Source organism: Lepidochelys kempii, chromosome 23 (assembly GCF_965140265.1).
Source record: "Lepidochelys kempii isolate rLepKem1 chromosome 23, rLepKem1.hap2, whole genome shotgun sequence".
In the NCBI taxonomy this organism is placed as follows: Eukaryota; Metazoa; Chordata; order Testudines; family Cheloniidae; genus Lepidochelys; species Lepidochelys kempii.
In genome coordinates, this window is record NC_133278.1 from 10,663,839 (window position 1) to 10,684,978 (window position 21,140).

Here is a 21,140-nt window from a genome sequence, read left to right on the forward strand (position 1 = left end):
GGGAAGAGACCTCTACTGATTAAGCATTATACACAGTGGCAACAGCATAACGTATTATAAAAGCTGTATCTCAGCTTGTGTGCGGGAGAAGAGAGAGATGTAGCCCCTGGTAGATGCCAGGATGATGGCCACTGGTGATGATGAGGAAGGTGATGGTGATGAGGGAGAGAGCAACTAACATTCCAGGTTGTTCTGCAAAGGATAGTGTGATGTGTTATCTTGATCCACCGTACTGAATTAGAGTGTTTTTGACTTTGCTAACTGTATTAACAAATTATTGTAAATATAGAAGGGTTCCTACAGTGTGAGTGTTGCAACTGTGCACATTGGGGTTCCCAACTATATAGCAATTTTAGTAATATTGGGCGTTATCTAGGGAAAAGAAGCTGCCAACCCTCAAAGCGATAACTCAGAATTTGTAATTAATTCATAATACACCGACCCTTGCTAGAATGCAGGATTTGGGATCCATGGATGCGTTATAGCAGGGACCGTGTTAAAATGAATTGCAATTAAAGTCATTAAATTTGGGATCCATGGATGCGACCATGTTATATGCGAATTCTAGCGTTCTAGCGAGGGGCTGGTGTATATAGATTAGGCTACAGTCCACACTGTTGTGTGTAGCCACACATGGCAGTGAAAGGCTCCAATAGCAGGGATTCCTGGAGCCTTTTCCTGCTGCCTCCCCTGCCAGAGACTTTCCACACAGCCAGAGCTGTTCCCTGTGGCAGGGAGACAGCAGGACATTACACTCTAAAAATAGCAGGATAGATGTGCAATGCAGTGCTTTGGCATGTAGAGAGCCATGTAAGGTATATACCATAAGGGTCTGTTTTTACTCATCTAAGCAGTGCCTAATGTCTACACTGCTATTTACACCCTTGCTGGAGAGTAGCTGTTTAGTGTATGTACTCTAAACACGTCCGAACATGTAGACTTAGCCTTAAATGGGCACAATATTTCCTCTTCTGACTGAAAATCAGTGCTGCTGCCACTGCAAACCCCTGACAGGGTTATAGTCTGTGTAGTTAGGCAGGACACATCATGTGTTATCCCTAGGGCTACAGGGGAACATGCCAAATCTGAAGGCCCATTTCTGTAGATGAAGTAACAGTCAGGTTAGACCTCACATGTGGGGGCCATGACCAGAGAAGGGAGAGACTGTGGCTGTCTTATGCTCTGGCAATCCCCAATTACTGATATGGCTTCTTTGAGCTAATAGCAGTCAGCACAACTTACAGCAGCCCCCACACTGCTCTAAACTGCATCGAGATGACCCCAGGATTGGGGGAGGGGGGGTCACATAGATGGCTTAACACCCCCTTGGCATGTGCCTTTCCTGAGTCACAAACATCACTCCTTGCCCCTGGCTCAGGATCGGGGTCTATCACTCTAAAAATTATGGGTCTGAGTCTGATCTGACATCCATTGGTGTAAATCAGGAAAAACACAATTAAAATGAAGGGGTTATGGCTGCTTTGCTTTACCACAGCAGCTGCGACATACTGACCCACAGCTTTTACAAGCAAATGAATTCATACTGATTGTTATAATTCACTCTGCAGAGGAAGCAGGTAAAGTGTAATAGGCGAATCAGCATTTTGTTAGCACATCATTGGTGTCTAATTAGGAATCTAATTCACCTAACCTCTAAGCATAGAAAAAATGTTTAAAAATGCCTAAACAATTCATATGTTCAAAATAAGTGGGGAAATGCGTTCATAAATGTTTATCTTATTTTTATCTTGGAAACAATTTTTCACAGTAGAAAGATCAGTCGCATGATTAAAAAAATTAATTTTAAAAATAAAATGGTGGGCCAAACTCCACTAAGAATAACCCAGGACCTGAGAGTGAATTCACTGGCTCCTGGTCAGGAATTTTCATAGAATCATAGAATCATAGAATATCAGGGTTGGAAGGGACCCCTGAAGGTCATCTAGTCCAACCCCCTGCTCGAAGCAGGACCAATTCCCAGTTAAATCATCCCAGCTAGGGCTTTGTCAAGCCTGACCTTAAAAACCTCTAAGGAAGGAGATTCTACCACCTCCCTAGGTAACGCATTCCAGTGTTTCACCACCCTCTTAGTGAAAAAGTTTTTCCTAATATCCAATCTAAACCTCCCCCACTGCAACTTGAGACCATTACTCCTCGTTCTGTCATCTGCTACCATTGAGAACAGTCTAGAGCCATCCTCTTTGGAACCCCCTTTCAGGTAGTTGAAAGCAGCTATCAAATCCCCCCTCATTCTTCTCTTCTGCAGGCTAAACAATCCCAGCTCCCTCAGCCTCTCCTCATAAGTCATGTGTTCTAGACCCCTAATCATTTTTGTTGCCCAATTTTGTGACCAAACGTATTTTTTTCATCAGAAAATTCTGATTAATCAAAATAAAAACTTTTTTATGGGAAAGGGCTGATTCTGAAGAAGAAAAAAAAAGAGAAGAAAAAAAAATCACTGGAAAATATGTTCAGGGTGTCCCCCTGCAGAATAACCACCTTGTTGTTGCAGTTGCCTGGACACCCAGACCCAAAACTGCCAGAGCAAGCTCTCGAACCCCACCAAGAGAGTATTGGCTATTCTGGAGTGTGTCTCTCTCATTTTTCATGAAACATTTTGATAAGTCTCAGATTTATCCCATTGTGACACAAATGCCAAAACCCCACAATTTTTTGTGGGATGGAAATCCATTTTCCAGCCAGCTCAGCTCTTGGCACACTGCTTGGGTATTTGTGGGCATGCAACGTTCATTTTCAGATCACACCCAGGTCATACACTAATAGTTTGTGGGAATGATTTTAACGCTCTGAGAATGAATAATAAAAACATCCATTTAAGCACAAACAGAGGCTGAGAGGAGTTAATGCAACACTGACTTGGATTTGTTTGTAGAAATCATCATATATCTATATTACAACATCCTTCTGCTGTTCGAACTAAGGTTAGACATGACAAAGCAGAGGCAGAGCATTCATCCAGCAGAGACAGGTGCTGCAATTTTGCATCATCTTTTGTGAAGTGATGAAGAGTTTATGGATGAGGAAGCTCATAACTAGCTCCAAGGCTGCAGCCACTAACTCTGCCCATCAAAGGAAAACAATACACCCTGTGAATCTGGGAGCCAATCCTATGTGGAGGGGATTAAGTCTAAAATAAAGAGGAGAATATGGAAGCAAATTGGAGCAAATGCAAAGAAATCCCCATTATTTCCCCCTCTGATCAAATAATGGGGAAAAATGAAGATGTCCCTAGTCCTGCTTTAAATTGGGCCAGAATTCCTAGTACACTCTGGCTGCTTCACACTGCACCAGTGTCCCAAAGCAGCCATAATTAACTCACCAGTTAAACTGGTTGAACAGCTGTTCATCATCACAGAATTGTGCAAAGCAACCGAACAGTACTGGTGAATCTGGCCCATGGCACTGCAGAAAAAACATGACATGATGGTGGCTTTTCCCTAGTTTTGGAAGGTGTCTTTTTGGAGCCCTTTACACTGTTGAGCTGTGGTTGAGCTCTTTTAAGAAGTTAAAAGAATGAGGAGTAGTCTCTAAGGTGCCACAAGTACTCCTCATTCTTTTTGCTGATACAGACTAACACAGCTACCACTCTGAAACCTTTGAAACGTTAGTTTCTTTGTACCTTGCTTGTGAAAAGAAACAAGCCCGCTGCCTTAGGCCAGCTTCTTTCATGTGTGTCACCCCATTAAACCCAATGGGTTTGTTAAAGAGGCATTAAGGACTGGTCTACACTGGGAATTTACATTGGCATAGCTGTGTCTCTCAAGGGGTGTGAAAATCCACACTCCCTGGGAGATGTGGCTATACTGACCTAACCGCCCTCAGTGTAGACAGAGCTAAGTCAATGGAAGAATTCTTCTGTCAAACTAGCTACCGCCTCTTGGGGAGGTGCATTATCTACTATGCCAATGGCAGCACCCCTCCTGTCAGCAAAGTAGAGTCTACATTGTGGCTCCAGCCCTGCAGCTGCACTGTTTCAAAATGTAGACCTGTCCTACAGATGTGAATTAAAAGTGGATTAGCCAAACTGCATTAAAGCCCTATGTGGACACTCTCATTAAGGGTAGGTCTACATTTAAAATACTGACAGGTGGGAGCTATGTCAGCGGGAGAAGCTCTCTCATCGACATAGCACTGTCTACAAAGGGATGTTAAGGTCATTATAACTACATGGCTCCAGGGTATGGAATTTTCACAGCCATGCAACATAGTTAGACAGACATAGGTCTGTTGTGTAGACCAGACTTCAGAATTAAATCAGTTTAGCTTAATTTCACTTTGAATGAATTCCCAGAAGAATTCTATCTTGGTGGGAAGTGTCAGGAAGATTGGATAACTTTATGGGGGAGGTGGGTGTGTAAAAATTGGGTTTATAGTGGAAATCTATCTTCAGTCTAAATTTTGTTCCAGCCACTGCAACTTCATAATATAGTATAATACCATCCCAAAATATCAGGGAGTCCTGATGTGGATACAAACTAACATGGGTACCCTTCTGATACTTTGTCCCAAAATATGGTTATTAGTGAGATATCCATGTTATCTATCTTTTATTATAGAGGAAAATGCTGAAATTAGCAATGAGATTCTTGTTATTTTGCTTCCGAGGTGTAGCTGCCAATAAGGACAGTGTGAGAGAGGATGGTGTTTTCTTCTTTTTAACATCTGCATCAAATGCCCCTGTCAAGGTTCCTTCCCCACTCTGAACTCTAGGGTACAGATGTGGGGACCTGCATGAAAACCTCCTAAGCTTACTTTTACCAGCTTAGGTTAAAACTTCCCCAAGGTACAAATTAATTTTACCCTTTGCCCTTGAAATTTCCACTGCCACCACCAAACTTTAACTGGGTTTACTGGGAAATGTAGTTTGGACACATCTTTCCCCCCAAAATCCTCCCAACCCTTGCACCCCACTTCCTGGGGAAGGTTTGGTAAAAATCCTCACCAATTTGCATAGGTGACCACAGACCCAAACCTTTGGATCTTAGAACAATGAAAAAGCATTCAGTTTTCTTACACGAAGACTTTTAATAGAAGTAAAGGAATCACCTCTGTAAAATCAGGATGGTAGATACCTTACAGGGGAATTAGATTCAAAACATAGAGAATCCCTCTAGGCAAAACCTTAAGTTACAAAAAAGACACACAGACAGGAATAGTCATTCTATTCAGCACAGTTCTTTTCTCAGCCATTTAAAGAAATCATAATCTAACACATACCTAGCTAGATTACTTACTAAAAATTCTAAGACTCCATTCCTGTTCTGTCCCCGGCACAAGCAGCATACAGACAGACCCAGACCCTTTGTTTTTCTCCCTCCTCCCAGCTTTTGAAAGTATCTTGTCTCCTCATTGGTCATTTTGGTCAGGTGCCAGCGAGGTTACCTTTAGCTTCTTAACCCTTTACAGGTAAGAGGATTTTTCCTCTGGCCAGGAGGGATTTTAAAGGGGTTTACCCTTCCCTTTATATTTATGACAGCCCCAGAAACACTGTGATTTTAATGGGCTAGTCAAATATTGTATTGGACAAAAGTCACAAGCAAAAAACCAATAGGAAATGAAAACATTTTATTGCAAAACATGTAATGAAGACAGCATGACAAGGTACATTAAAAAACCAAAACATTTTTTACATTCATACAATACATTACAATACAATACAATACATTCATAAAAACCTTGATTTCAGTTACTTCAGTATAAAATCAGCATCAGTTATGTTATGTTTATTCCTCTTTAATTGAACAAATTCTCATTGTTGTTTCTTTGTGTGAATTTTTAAAGAGTGGATAAACATCTCCTGAGAATGAACAATTGTTAAATGTGAATAACACAGACATATCAGTTACATTGAAAAAAGTCACCAACATGTCTTTGTAACTGAGGTAAACTCCAATTTTCTTGGGCTTTTTTCGCACCATGACCCGGGTCCATGGGTCTGTTTTTGCCCAGTAATCTCTCCCACTCAGACCAAGTGCCCAGAACCCCTCTTTAGGGGACAGGGAAAGTTTTCCTTTTCTCTGTATGGATTTTCTAGCCACGCCCAGGTCCCAGTCAGTGCTGCTCCCGACATCCACCTCCCAGTAGTGCTTTCCAGAGGAGAATCCTTCAGAGCCCAACACACAGATGGTTGAATCAAACCTCTCTGGATTTGGTGGAACTTTTTGAGGTTGGGCTTCATGTTTCACACTCTTACTGTCAGCAATGGACAGGTTGCGGTGGGCAGTTCCTGCATCAGGTGTGATGTCATCTACAGGAAGAGAGTTTTCTTTTTGAAAACCACTCCTATAATGCCAGTATAAACTGGAATAGGAAGGAAATATATGTGCATTCTCCTGCCACCTCTCCTCATGCAAAGCTCCCACTGATTTCAATGGGAGTTTTGCCTAAGTAAGGACTGCAGGACTTGACCAGTGCTGCATACTTGACAATTCAATGTTGTATTGAACTATTTCGGAAATGAGACTTGCTTGGTATTTACACAAAAATAAAAGTGACCCTGAACTGTTTATCACATTATTACTCAAACTGGGCGAGATTCTGAGCTCAGTTACACAAGTGTGAATCCAGAGGAACTTCACTTAATAATGGCCAGCAAAGTACACTATCACCAATATAATTGAGAGCTGAATCGGACCCACTATGTGTCTAGCATTATGGGATGTTTTGTGTGTGAAGAATGGCAAAAATATGTTTCCTATGACAGCTAACTATGATGAGAAGTTCATCATGAAACACAGAACTGGACTGGTAAGAACTCAAACACTGGTCATGTCAACATACCCCTATTACTATCATTGTAAATAAATAAGATGCACAAACATAATAACACATTATAATTACTCATTAAAATTTTTTTTACCTAGCAATTAGACCTGGAATCAGGACCCCTAGGTTCTGTTCCCAGCTCTGCTGCTATGTGACATTGATCAGGTTACATAAGCTCTCTGATAGCTGGTTTACTCCATAAAAAGAAAAGGAGTACTTGTGGCACCTTAGAGACTAACAAATTTATTTGAGCATAAGCTTTCATGAGCTACAGCTCACTTCATTGGATGCAACTCCACAGTAAGCTGAATATGGTGCCAACCTCATCAGGTGCTAGAAGGTGTTTTATCATTGTTTGTAAAGAGGTCTGAGATGGTCAGCAGAAAACTGCTGTAACATGCAAATTATTATCTGCACTATCTTCATTGTCAGATCACCATCACTGTGTCCTTTATCATCCCTGCATCATTTTAATGTTCTCTAATTATAATTATTATAATCAGCACCATCAACATCAGTCTCCTTTATCACCAGAGTAACAGTCCCACCACTGTCTTTTCACTAGCAAATGCCTCATAAACCTCGTTGACTCTCTCCTGACCAGGCCTTTCACCACTGCAGTCCCCATCGTGGTCTCACCACCATTGCATTATGATTCTCATCACAGTCACCGTCCCTGCCACTACATCATCTCTGCTTTCACTGCGGCCCAAATTACGATGGCCTCCTTGGGAACTTCTGAATACCCCACTCCAAGTAATCACTAAGGCCCAGCTCCTCAAAGGTAACTCCCATTGGCATCATTACTTTGAAGGAGCTGGGCTGAAGTGACTTAGGATCACAGGTCTGTCAGAGGGTAGCTGGCTCTTTGAAGGGGTCAGGGGCCCAGCCTTCCCCTGACAGGCTCCACAAGGGGGCATAAGGCAGCTTAAGTTCACCTGGGAGTAGTTGTCTTACTGAGTTACTGGGGGAGTTAATTAGGTAGGGTAGCACCAGGGATTATTTAAGGTTACAGAGCTCAGTGAGAGGGGGAGATCCTGGGGGAAAAGGCAGCAGCCAGAGATGCAGAAGAACTGCAGAGAAAGGATCCCTCCAGCACACTGGGGAGAAGCTGCCTAAGAAGCCAACACGCCGAAGAGAGAGAAGCAGAGCAAGAAGTGGGGGAAGCCTCCAGAGCAGGAGAGGTAGGTGGCAGCTCAGGAAGCCACAAGAGACAGAGAAGGACTGGTTCTGGCTGTTCCTGACAAGTGGAGTGAGTGGGTCCAGGTCCCCCTACTGACTGCAGGCAAGAAATGTGGAGAAGGTGGGTCTAAAACATGGAGATTTAGGGCTGTCTAGCCTCACTAGAGCCAAGGAACTTCCAACTCCCCATTATCCTGAAGGGGACTGAGACTATTAAGGGCCCAGCCAAAGGTCTAGAAAATGAACTTGATCAATAAAAAATTGAGGATGGAGGCATAAAGTGGATGGAGTCAGGTGGTGTATCTCTCCGTCCTGCCACAGTGGGGTGCTAACAGATATAGGCCCATATTAGAAGGCCCCATTGAGTGGCAATGTGATCTGTGCTCTGAAATCACCCAGATGTTTTTGAAAATCACACTGTCAGGCTGAGTCTGATCTCACTGTTGTAATTCAGGGGTAATTCCATGCAAGTCAATAGAGTTGTTGTGAAATTGGTGTAAATCAGGTGAGGATCAGGCCTTGAAATCAGTTTGGGAGCTAGAAAGTAAAGACCTTAGGAGCTGTGTTTCTGATAAGAACAGTTTGTGTTTCTAGTTTGATTATAGTATCAAACAAAATGATTTATTTCATATTGGGATAGATTCTAATGTACTGAGGTTCTTATGCTGCATCTAGTACCATAGTATTAGCACCTCTATCCATGTGCTGTGTGTTCTGTTACCTGAATTGTTCCGAGCCCTTCTCCATTCTGAAATGAAAGTAAGAAAACAACAGACATTGAATTAAGAGAGGCATTGACTGTGGATTTCCTCCCTCCAGCAGCAGGGAAGTTCCAGACTGAGGGCAAGTGATGATGCCAGACACAGTAGGGGGTGATTCCTTTTGCAGGAGTTAATATATAAAGAAATGGCACTTGAATGGTCATTCTCTCGGTCTCCCTCTCGCTCTCTCTCTCTCTCTGTCACACACAGGTGGGCTGTTCTGAGCTAAGATTAGAAACCAGGGCAGGAGTCCTGCTCTGGCTGAGATCTGCTCTCTCTGTCTTGCACCTCCAGCCAATGAGTCACCTCACCATGTTACCTGCTCTTCTTGGCTTTGATCTGTTTCTAACTCCCTCTTACACATCCCTCCTCACTCAAACAGAAAATGAACCTTCCCATCCACACATACGTTTCCAACCACCAGAGGCTGTATTCACAGCAATCCAGCTCCTACTAGGCAGGACATAGAAGGACAATTCCCTCCAACGTGTGTCTACATTGCAGCTGGGAGGTGGAATACCCAGCATGGGTAGACATATATGTGCCAGCTCTGTTTGAGCTAGTGCACTAAAAATAAGAGAGTGACCACGCTGGCTTAGGTTAACCACGTGAATACAATTCCACCTGGCCCCTGGGTACATATTCAGGCAGCTAGTCTGAGCTACTATTTGTCTCACTGAACTTACACTGCTATTTTTAGCATGCTAGCTCGAGCAGAGTTGGCAGGTTTCTGCCTACTTGCACTGGGAATTACACACCCCAGCTGCTGTGCAGACATATTCTAAATCAGTGACACTCCAGCAGTGGCTACTAAGGTGTTTTGGACCCTGTATGTGGCTGTCAAGTAGTCAGGGGGTCTGTCCCACCCCACAGGTTCAGACAGACCACATCTCCCATACTGCCTGGTATTGTGAGAAGTGTGAGGAGCTGCAATATGTCTGCCTGGAGCTGCTGTACTCCATGGGGAAGTACATGAACTGTCAGGATTCCCTTCTCCATCAAAAGCAGCCAGGGAGATGGAGGAGAGACAGGAGAAATGGCCCCTCTCTACAAATATCCAAGCAACAGGACTGGGGACACCAGCAAGGGTGTACATAGGTCTTCACTCACCTAATTCCTTCTTCATTTCGTCTGGAAAAAATAACAATTATTACAGCCTTTTAAACTCTTGTTCACTGTTTTCCTTGGTACCATGCATCAAAGATTACCCAGTAAATTAATTAAATTGTGCAAAATCCATGATGACTTAAATTAAAAAAGAGCTAGAGAAATTGATAGCCAGATAGCTGGAAGAATTTATTGTGATGATGGTTTATGGTTTGGATGATTAATTTTACAGATATTTATGTGGAATGGGGAAAAGTGTGGAGTTAAGGGGCTTTGAGACCTAGGTAAGGGACTGCAGCTATGAAGAGCTGGTTGAGCCCTTCTTCCACAAAGAGGGAGAGGAATCTTGGATGCTCTGCAGAGGATATGGGTGCCCCATTTTGGGGGGGGGCATATCTCTGTGCTGTTTAATCACCAGTATCAAGGATATTGGTGGCATCCATGTTGGACTCAATTGAAGAAGCTGAAGGGCCTGGAATAGCAGATGATATCGATAGTCCCGCTGACTCCTGAGGTAGTGGTGAGGTTGGCATGGACAAACAAAACAAGTCCATTGCTATCATGTAGACCTGCAGGGTTGAAGGCACCAAAAGAGGCATTGCCACACCTGTGTCTGTAGGTACTGGATTCGACAGCCATTCCCCAGATGGCTCCAGAGTCAACAGTATGATACCGTAAAACTTACACCCCAGTACCAGGGTGACAGGCCAATTGCCTGGTACAACCCCGGGTACCTGGGTACAATCCTGGGTACTATGCAAACATCTCAAGGCCGTCTTTGAGGACGAAGATGATGAATCCCCCCTTTCCTCCTATCTTAAGAATCCCCTTTCCAGGTGGTTCCTGAGACAGAACAACCTCCCTTTTCAAGGGAAAATCAGAGTCCCAGGGTCTGTCATCTGCCACTTCAGAGGTGGAAGGCAGCTGAGGGTGGTTAGACCCAGGGGCTGTGGAGGGTCCTGATGCCAGCGCAGGCCTCATGGCTCGCTCCACCAACTGCTGCTCCAGATAAGGTCTTCTTGTGATCTGTGTTTTCTTTTTAAAAGAGCAACTCTCTTGTTGTAAAGATGTAAAAGATAGATGGAGTGGATCAAAACAAGAAATAGACCCGATTTGTTTTGTACTCATTTGCTTCCCCCCCTCCCTTGTCTAGGGGACTCATTCCTCTAGGTCACACTGTAGTCACTCACAGAGAAGGTGCAGTGAGGTAAATCTAGCCATGTATCAATCAGAGGCCAGGCTAACCTCCTTGTTCCAATAAGAAAAATAACTTAGGTGCACCATTTCTTATTGGAACCCTCCGTGAAGTCCTGCCTCAAATACTCCTTGATGTAAAGCCACCCCCTTTGTTGATTTTAGCTCCCTGAAGCCAACCCTGTAAGCCATGTCCTCAGTCGCCCCTCCCTGCGTCAGAGTAACAGCAAACAACCGTGTATCTGAGTTGAGAGTGCTGTCCAGAGCAGTCACAATGGAGCACTCTGATGGGGCTAAAACATTGTCACGGGTGGTTCTGGGTACATATTGTCAGGCCCCCGTTCCCTCCCTCCCTCCGTGAAAGCAAGGGCAGACAATCGTTTCGCGCCTTTTTTCCTGAGTTACCTGTGCAGACGCCATACCACGGCAAGCATGGAGACCACTCAGGTAACCATCACCGTATGTCTCCTGGGTGCTGGCAGATGTGGTACTGCATTGCTACACAGTAGCAGCAACCCCTTGCCTTGTGGCAGCAGACGGTACAATACGACTGGTAGCCATCATCGTCATGTCCGAGGTGCTCCTGGCCATGTCGGCCACAAGCGCCTGGGCAGACATGGGCGCAGGGACTAAATTTGGAGTGACTTGACCAGGTCATTCTCTTTAGTCCTGCAGTCAGTCCTATTGAACCGTCTTATGGTGACCAGGCAGGCGATACAGATTGCTAGCAGTCCTATTGCACCATCTTCTGCCGAGCAGCCATGAGATGTGGATGGTATACAGTCCTTCTGCACCGTCTGCTGCCAGCCAAAGATGTAAAAGATAGATGGAGTGGATCAAAACAAGAAATAGACCAGATTTGTTTTGTACTCATTTGCCTCCTCCCCCATCTAGGGGACTCATTCGTCTAGGTCACAGTGCAGTCACTCACAGGGAAGGTGCAGCGAGGTAAATCTAGCCATGTATCAATCAGAGGCCAGACTAACCTCCTTGTTCCGATAAGAACAATAACTTAGATGCACCATTTCTTATTGGAACCCTTCGTGAAGTCCTGCCTCAAATACTCCTTGATGTAAAGACACCCCCTTTCTTGATTTTAGCTCCCTGAAGCCAACCCTGTAAGCCATGTCGTCAGTCGCCCCTCCCTCCGTCAGAGCAACAGCAGACAATCGTTCCACGCCTTTTTTCTGTGCGGATGCCATACCAAGACAAGCATGGAGGCCGCTCAACTCACTTTGGCAATTAGGAGCACATTAAACACCACACGCATTATCCAGCAGAATATGCAGCACCAGAACCTGGCAAAGCGATACCGGGCGAGGAGGCGACGGCAGCGCGGTCACGTGAGTGATCAGGACATGGACACAGATTTCTCTGAAAGCATGGGCCCTGCCAATGCATGCATCATGGTGCTAATGGGGCAGGTTCATGCTGTGGAATGCCGATTCTGGGCTCAGGAAACAAGCACAGACTGGTGGGACCGCATAGTGTTGCAGGTCTGGGACGATTCCCAGTGGCTGCGAAACTTTCGCATGCGTAAGGGCACTTTCATGGAACTTTGCGACTTGCTTTCCCCTGCCCTGAAGCGCATGAATACCAAGATGAGAGCAGCCCTCACAGTTGAGAAGCGAGTGGCGATAGCTGTGGAAGCTTGCAACGCCAGACAGCTACTGGTCAGTTGGGAATCAATTTGGAGTGGGCAAATCTACTGTTCGGGCTGCTGTGATGCAAGTAGCCCATGCAATCAAAGATCTGCTGATATCAAGGGTAGTGACCCTGGGAAATGTGCAGGTCATAGTGGATGGCTTTGCTGCAATGGGATTCCCTAACTGTGGTGGGGCCATAGATGGAACCCATATCCCTATCTTGGCACCAGAGCACCAAGCCACCGAGTACATAAACCGCAAGGGGTACTTTTCAATAGTGCTGCAAGCTCTGGTGGATCACAAGGGTCGTTTCACCAACATCAACGTGGGATGGCCGGGAAAGGTACATGACGCTTGCATCTTCAGGAACTCTGGTCTGTTTCAAAAGCTGCAGGAAGGGACTTTATTCCCAGACCAGAAAATAACTGTTGGGGATGTTGAAATGCCTATATGTATCCTTGGGGACGCAACCTACCCCTTAATGCCATGGCTCATGAAGCCGTACACAGGCAGCCTGGACAATAGTCAGGAGCTGTTCAACCACAGGCTGAGCAAGTGCAGAATGGTGGTAGAATGTGCATTTGGACGTTTAAAGGCGCACTGGCGCAGTTTACTGACTCACTTAGACCTCAGCGAAACCAATATTCCCACTGTTATTACTGCTTGCTGTGTGCTCCACAATATCTGTGAGAGTAAGGGGGAGACGTTTATGGCAGGGTGGGAGGTTGAGGCAAATTGCCTGGCTGCTGGTTATGCGCAGCCAGACACCAGGGCGGTTAGAAGAGCACAGGAGGGCGCGGTACGCATCAGAGAAGCTTTGAAAACCAGTTTCATGACTGGCCAGGCTACGGTGTGAAAGTTCTCTTTGTTTCTCCTTGATGAAACCCCCCCCCTTGGTTCACTCTACTTCCCTGTAAGCTAACCACCCTCCCCTCCTCCCTTCGATCACCGCTTGCAGAGGCAATAAAGTCATTGTTGCTTCACATTCATGCATTCTTTATTCATTCATCACACAAATAGGGGGACGACTACCAAGGTAGCCCAGGAGGGGTGGTGGAGGAGGAAAGGAAAATGCCACACAGCACTTTAAAAGTTTACAACTTTAAAATTTATTGAATGCCAGCCTTCTTTTTTGGGGGCAATCCTCTGTGGCGGAGTGGCTGGTTGGCTGGAGGCCCCCCCACAGCGTTCTTGGGCGTCTGGGTGTGGAGGCTATGGAACTTGGGGAGGAGGGTGGTTGGTTACACAGGGGCTGTAGTGTCAGTCTGCTCCAGCTGCCTTTGCTGCAGCTCAACCATACACTGGAGCATACTGGTTTGGTCCTCCAGCAGCCTCAGCATTGAATCCTGCCTCCTCTCATCACGCTGCCGCCACATTTGAGCTTCAGCCCTGTCTTCAGCCCGCCACTTACTCTCTTCAGCCCGCCACCTCTCCTCCCGGTCATTTTGTGCTTTCCTGCACTCTGACATTATTTGCCTCCACGCATTCGTCTGTGCTCTGTCAGTGCGGGAGGACAGCATGAGCTCGGAGAACATTTCATCTCGAGTGCATTTTTTTTTCTTTCTAATCTTCACTAGCCTCTGGGAAGGAGAAGATCCTGTGATCATTGAAACACATGCAGCTGGTGGAGAAAAAAAAAGGGACAGCGGTATTTAAAAAGACACATTTTATAAAACAGTGGCTACACTCTTTCAGGGTAAACCTTGCTGTTAACATTACATACATAGCACATGTGCTTTCGTTACAAGGTCATATTTTGCCTCTCCCCACCAAGTGGCTACCCCCTCAACCTTCCCCCCTCCCTGTGGCTAACAGCGGGGAACATTTCTGTTTAGCCACAGGCAAACAGCCCAGCAGGAATGGGCTCCTCTGAGTGTCCCCTGAAGAAAAGCACTCTATTTCAACCAGGTGACCATGAATGATATCTCACTCTCCTGAGGATAACACAGAGAGATAAAGAACGGATGTTGTCTGAACGCCAGCAAACATATACTGCAATGCTTTGTTGTACAATGATTCCCGAGTACGTGTTACTGGCCTGGAGTGGTAAAGTGTCCTACCATGAAGGACGCAATAAGGCTTCCCTCCCCAGAAACCTTTTGCAAAGGCTTTGGGAGTACATCCAGGAGAGCCGCAAATGCCAGGGCAAAGTAATCTTTTCACATGCTTGCTTTTAAACCATGTATAGTATTTTAAAAGGTACACTCACCAGAGGTCCCTTCTCCACCTGCAGGGTCCAGGAGGCAGCCTTGGGTGGGTTCGGGGAGTACTGGCTCCAGGTCCAGGGTGAGAAACAGTTCCTGGCTGTTGGGAAAACCGGTTTCTCCGCTTGCTTGCTGTGAGCTATCTACAACCTCATCAACATCATCATCATCTTCTTCGTCCCCAAAACCTGCTTCCGTGTTGCCTCCATCTCCATTGAAGGAGTCAAACAACACGGCTGGGGTAGTGGTGGCTGAACCCCCTAAAATGGCATGCAGCTTATCATAGAAGCGGCATGTTTGGGGCTCTGACCCGGAGCGGCCATTCGCCTCTCTGGTTTTCTGGTAGGCTTGCCTCAGCTCCTTAAGTTTCAAGCGGCACTGCTTCGGGTCCCTGTTATGGCCTCTGTCCTTCATGCCCTGGGAGATTTTGACAAAGGTTTTGGCATTTCAAAAACTGGAACGGAGTTCTGATAGCACGGATTCCTCTCCCCATACAGCGATCAGATCCCGTACCTCCCGTTCAGTCCATGCTGGAGCTCTTTTGCGATTCTGGGACTCCATCATGGTCACCTCTGCTGATGAGCTCTGCATGGTCACCTGCAGCTTGCCACGCTGGCCAAACAGGAAATGAGATTCAAAAGTTCGCGGTTCTTTTCCCGTCTACCTGGCCAGTGCATCTGAGTTGAGAGTGCTGTCCAGAGCGGTCACAATGGAGCACTCTGGGATAGCTCCCGGAGGCCAATACCATCGAATTGTGTCCACAGTACCCCAAATTCGAGCCGGCAAGGCCGATTTAAGCGCTAATCCACTTGTCAGGGGTGGAGTAAGGAAATCGATTTTAAGAGCCCTTTAAGTCGAAATAAAGGGCTTCATCGTGTGGACGGGTGCAGGTTTACATCGATTTAACGCTGCTAAATTCGACCTAAAGTCCTAGTGTAGACCAGGGCACAGAGGGTTGCTTGGTGTAATCTAGAACTAGCTACTGAACATGTCCCTCTCTGTGCTATTGTCTCAGAAATCATTCACCTTTGCTTTCCTGCCATTGTTTTGCATAAGCAGACCCATCACAATGCACCCCCTCTTCTATCTTTGTTTTTGCTCCATACTGAGTCAACAAACATTTCTTTCCTCTGAAGAGCCCCAATCTGACACCCCCACCACAACCCTGTAAAACAGAGAAACAACCCGCAAGGGAAAAATGCCCAAATTCCCCTGAGCCCCAACTGCAATATTCATCCACCTCCCACTCACCATAAAAACAGAAAGATCCTGACTCCTCAACAGTTAAAAAAAATGGCCTCTTCCACATCCCTCAATGGGGAAATGACTGACCCATCCCCCTCCAAACTGCACAAGTCAGAGCAAACTTACCCTTTTCCTCCTTGAGTTTGTCTGCAAAGAAAAACAAACAGGACATTTTTTCAATATATGTCCAGTCCTGCTTGTAGGGTAGTCAATAAATGTCTTGCCACTGAATTCACTGAAGAAAGCATCAAATGTTGGATTAAGGACTGCTAGATTTTTTCTGACACTTCTAAGCTGCCCCCAAAATGGTTGTGTGGTTGTGTGGAACCTTAACAATGTCTCGTTGGATGTGCTCAGTGAAAAAGACAGGTGCCTCTTTCACTGAACACATCCAATGAGACATTGTTAAGGTTCCACACAACCACACAACCATGTGGGGGCACTCTGCACTCTGTTGTAGGAGGGGAGAACCCCCCCTTGTCAGTGGAAGTTCCAATGAAAGGTCCCTGAAGTTCCCAGCAGAAGTTTCCCATACAAGGGGATGCTCAGGACTTTCACTATCAAGAATTCACCCTTAGGACAGGGTACTAAACCCCACAGAGTAGTATAAGACTTACAGAGGTTTGCTTGGTGCAATCTAGAACTAGCTGCTAAATATTTCCCTGATAAAACCCCACTCTGTGTGATCATCTCAGAAATCAAAGCAAACTCGCCTTCGTCGTCCAGCCATTGTTTGCAAAAGGAGACACATCTCCATGTGTCACCTGTTTTGCCTTTGTTTTTGTTGAAAATTAGATGATGAACGTTTCTTTCCTCTCAACAGCCCCAAACTGACATTTCAACCCTGACCAAGCAGAGAGACAACTCGCCAGTGAAAAATATCCACATTCTCCCCAGTCTGAATTCCCAAAGCATACCTGCACGTGCAAAAGTAGAAAGGTCCTTACCCATCAGTAGTTAATAAACTGCCTCCTCCACTTCCCTCAATGGGGAAATAACTGACCTTTCACCCTCTAAACTGCAGAACTCAAAGTCTATTTACCATTTTCCTCCTTGAGTTTCTCTGCCAAGAAAAACAAAAAGGACACTTTTTGTACTCTATTGCTGTCAAATTGGGAGCCCAGTCCTACTCCCAGTGTAATCAATGGAAGTGTTTCCACTGAATCCATTGAAGGAAAGGTTAAGACTTGGACTAAGTGATGCTAGTGTTTTTCTGACCCCCCTACATTGCTCCCACATGATAGTGTGATTGAATGGAACCTTAACAATGTCTCCTTGGATTTGTTCTGTGAAAGAGGCACAGAGACTGCACATGTTACATGAATAAGGAACATTTCCCTCATGTATCTGGGTGTAACTAACACAAAGTCAGTGCAGAATTACTGATGTCTTTTGGCTGGGCTTCTGAACAAGAAATGTTGCAATGACATTTAGGGGGAGGGATAGCTCAGTGGTTTGAGCTTTGGCCTGCTAAACCCAGGGTTGTGAGTTCAATCCTTAAGGGGGCCATTTAGGGATATGGGGCAAAAATTGGGGATTGGTCCTGCTTTGAGCAGGGGGTTGGACTAGATGACCTCCTGAGGTCCCTTCCAACCCTGATATCCTATGACATAAATATGGTTATTTTTCAAGCCAGCTAAAAAATGTACTATATTTTCTCTGCAAAAGCCTCTATGACATTATCAGATAAATCACCCTAAATATGCAGGTGTTGGGAGTGATTGGCAAAAGCAGAATCAAAGAGGTGGGTTTTGCATGGAACTGGGAATCCTGAGAGGTTGAGGTCATTCTGATTTTGTGCAGTGTTGTGTTCTGTAATCCGAGTCCAGCTCCCATGCAGATTCATGTTCTCTCTCACAAATCTTCCCCTTTTAACTGACTTTGTCTGGACTCTGGTGGAGCATAGGCATCAGTGGGGGTCATGGTCACAAAAAATAAAGAAAGTCATTTTGAAAAAAAAATCAGAATGTTCCATTTTAATACAGTTGAAATAATATGTTTTGACTTTACTGAAATGTTTTGTTTCTTTTTCCCCCCCACCCCCAATATTTTTACATAGACACATTCCCATGGAAAGTTTCTGAGAATCCCATGGCCTACTACTGAATATACCGGACCGGAAGCTGGCATATCTCGGTTCTATTTTGTGCTCTAGCAACATTCCTGTGTGATTATCACCACTTGCCTTCCAGGGAGATTGTCAAAGATCCTCCTCTGGGTGCTTTGATGTGATTTCCCAGTTTGAGCAAAACTGTTTTGGGAAGTCTATTCCAGCCCCATCCCTGAGGCAGGAAGTGGAGTGTCTGCATGGTCTCAGCTACTACAACTTTAGCAACTCTGTCCTGCTGCATTTTCTTCCAGAGCTTTGTTCTACAGGTTCAGTTCCTGGAGCTCATGGAAGTGTTCACTCTCATCCCTGACTGCCCTTGAGCCTCTCTCCCTCTTCTGTGCAAAGAGTTCATAAGTTGTCAGCTCTGGGAAGGTCCAGGCCTCTGGAGACCCATATATGGCCCCTTGTCTTCCCCCACCCATGACCATGCATGTAATAAGATTCCTGCTGCTGTTGGAGCCATTGGAACTCATGAAGGGGCCACTGGTTTTGGTCTTTGGACTGTAACGATTCAGTTAACTAGGCAAACTAACCTGTTTCCTCTTGGTGTTGCTCTGCAAAGGAAAAACGGTGAGAAAAAGAAAAGAGTTTAGTCCATGTCCATTTAGCTACTAATAGAAGAGGGGGAATAAGATCCTTTCTTTCCTAAGTAGCATAAATACTGGCCACAGCTAATGAGGGGCACAGAGCCTTCACGCCACAACTAATTAGCAAAAGAGGGGAATATGACACAAGATGCTGCTCAACTAACATGGCATCTGCTACCAAAAGAGGCAGTGACACCATTTACATCGTGGCCTGCCATTCAGTTTCAGTCTGTACGTCTCCTTTGATATTCTGTGTCTCTGCGGTAGGGTTATGGTTCTTGGAGAATACAGAACACCACTGGGGGAGTCTATTTATAAATTCAACAAAACAACCCAAATAAAGAGCTCCATCAATGGCAGGAGAGAGGGATGAGGTCTAATAATAAATCATTCTTGTCCCCATTCCTGAATATTAGTAAAACACATGGGAAGAAAATGATATAAACTTACTTATTCTCTGCTCCAAGTGTTCTGAAAAACAAGTGTTTAATGAAAATGACATAAGCTTTAGTCATGATAGGTCCAAGAAGGAAGTGAGTTAATAGCTAAAATACTGAAGACTATATTGTCTTTGGTGGGGGATATCTCTGGCTGTGAAGGGGAGACAATGTGCATGATAGGTTCATAGATTCTAAGTCAAGAAGGGATCACTGTGATAATCTAGATTGACCTCCTGTATAACACAGGCCATAGAGCATCCTCCAAAGAGGAGGTTACTCCCCTTGTGCAGTAACTGATGTTCTTCGAGATGTGTGTCCCTATGGGAGCTCCACTTTTGGTGTGCTTGAGTATCGTGTCTAGGATCAGAGATTTTTGGTAGCCATGACCATTGGAGTACATGTACACTCCCTGTGTCTTGCACCATAAGTGGCAGCTATATAGTGCTATGTGGTCCAACTGCCTTCAGTTCCTTCTCTACAGCAGAGTCCATGTCTGAACTCCTAAACAGAAGGAAGGAGGGTAGGAAGTGGAGCACCCATAGGTAAACACATCTCGAGGAACCTCAGTTAATGCACAGGGTGAGTAACCTTCTCTTCTTCTTCTAGTAGTGTCTCATAATGTTTTCCCCTTGGCTCTGTCCTGTGAAAAAGGTACAAGCATTTGCACATGTGACTCTGTCCCAGAAGAAAGAGGCCTCAAGGAACAAAGGAAACCTCCCCCTCATACATGTGACAGTGATACAAAGTCAGTGCAGGCCTAGGGCCAGATCCAAACCCACTGAAGTCAATGGGAGACTTTCCTTGCACTTCAGTGGACTCTGAATCAAGTACTTGGCACCAGATTCACAGAAGTACTTAGGAATCTCAGTGCCTATTTAGGTGACTAAGTCCAGCTCTGAGGCATCACTGATATTCTCAAACCCAAACCTTAACTGCCACCTAACCCTTTAAGCGACTAAAGTTCCCATGGTGTCTAAGTTTCTCCGGTAAGCAGGCACAAAGCCAACTAAATCCTGTTGTGCTCCACAGCTAATGAGCAGCTTGGAGCCCTCACTGATGTGTAAGCCCCAGTGGCTGCAAAGTGGTATTCCCAAGTTAGGCATCTCCCTTCCTGTCTTGCCAGAAAGCCTCAAAGTCTTGGTTAGAGTTGTCCAACAGGCTCAGGTGTCCATAAAGAGATGGGGTGTGCTTGTCCCAGAATACCCAATATACTCAGTGGTTAGGGCATTCAGCTGGGAAGCAAAACACCTGGAGTCAAGTCCCTGCTCCAAATCACATAGAGCTGGGGATTGAAACCTGATTGCCCCACACCCCTAAACACTGGGCTGATGGTATCATGAGGCATGCAGGGGTTTCTCTCTCAGGATTGCAATGCCTAAGTACATTTGTGACTCTAATCCTCATTATTTCATTCTGAAGTGCAATGGAAAAGGCACAAAAATGTTTTTTTCTTCAACCATGCAAAATATGTCACTTCTTTTCTGTAGCGGAGCTTTCACTACATTATCAGATAGATAACAGAAAAAGGGAAGTTACTTACCTGGACAGAGATGTTCTGTCCATATGCACATTCCACGGATGGTGCTATTCCACCCCATACGCTCCACGTTGGAATCATTTGGCTGGCAGTTCCAGTATGGCTGAGCATGTGGCTTGAGCCTCTTCATGCCCCATGTCAAGTGCATAAAAAAGGTGGAGTTTGCTAATTCCCATTCAGTTTCCTCTCTACTGTGGAATCCTGGCAGGTAAAAGGCCTCCAGGGTAGAGGAAATGGAAGGTGGGTCGTGGAATGTGCACAAGGACAGCACATCTCAACAAACTCCAGGTGCTGTACGGGTAAGTAACTTCCCTTTCTCCTTTCAGTGACTGTCCATATGC

General features: G+C 45.3%; 1 protein-coding gene across 1 annotated transcript; it reads right to left on the reverse strand.

Annotated features, from left to right (window-relative positions):
- Nucleotides 1–5,744: 5,744 nt before the first annotated feature.
- LOC140901850 (butyrophilin subfamily 1 member A1-like) lies at nt 5,745–20,929 on the reverse strand. Its single transcript, XM_073321274.1, has 6 exons — nt 20,803–20,929; nt 18,769–18,789; nt 16,252–16,272; nt 9,840–9,860; nt 8,690–8,716; nt 5,745–6,268 (listed from the first exon to the last, which is right to left on the reverse strand). The coding sequence occupies exons 1-6, from the start codon at nt 20,927–20,929 to the stop codon at nt 5,745–5,747; spliced, it is 741 nt and encodes a 246-aa protein (XP_073177375.1).
- Nucleotides 20,930–21,140: the final 211 nt, after the last annotated feature.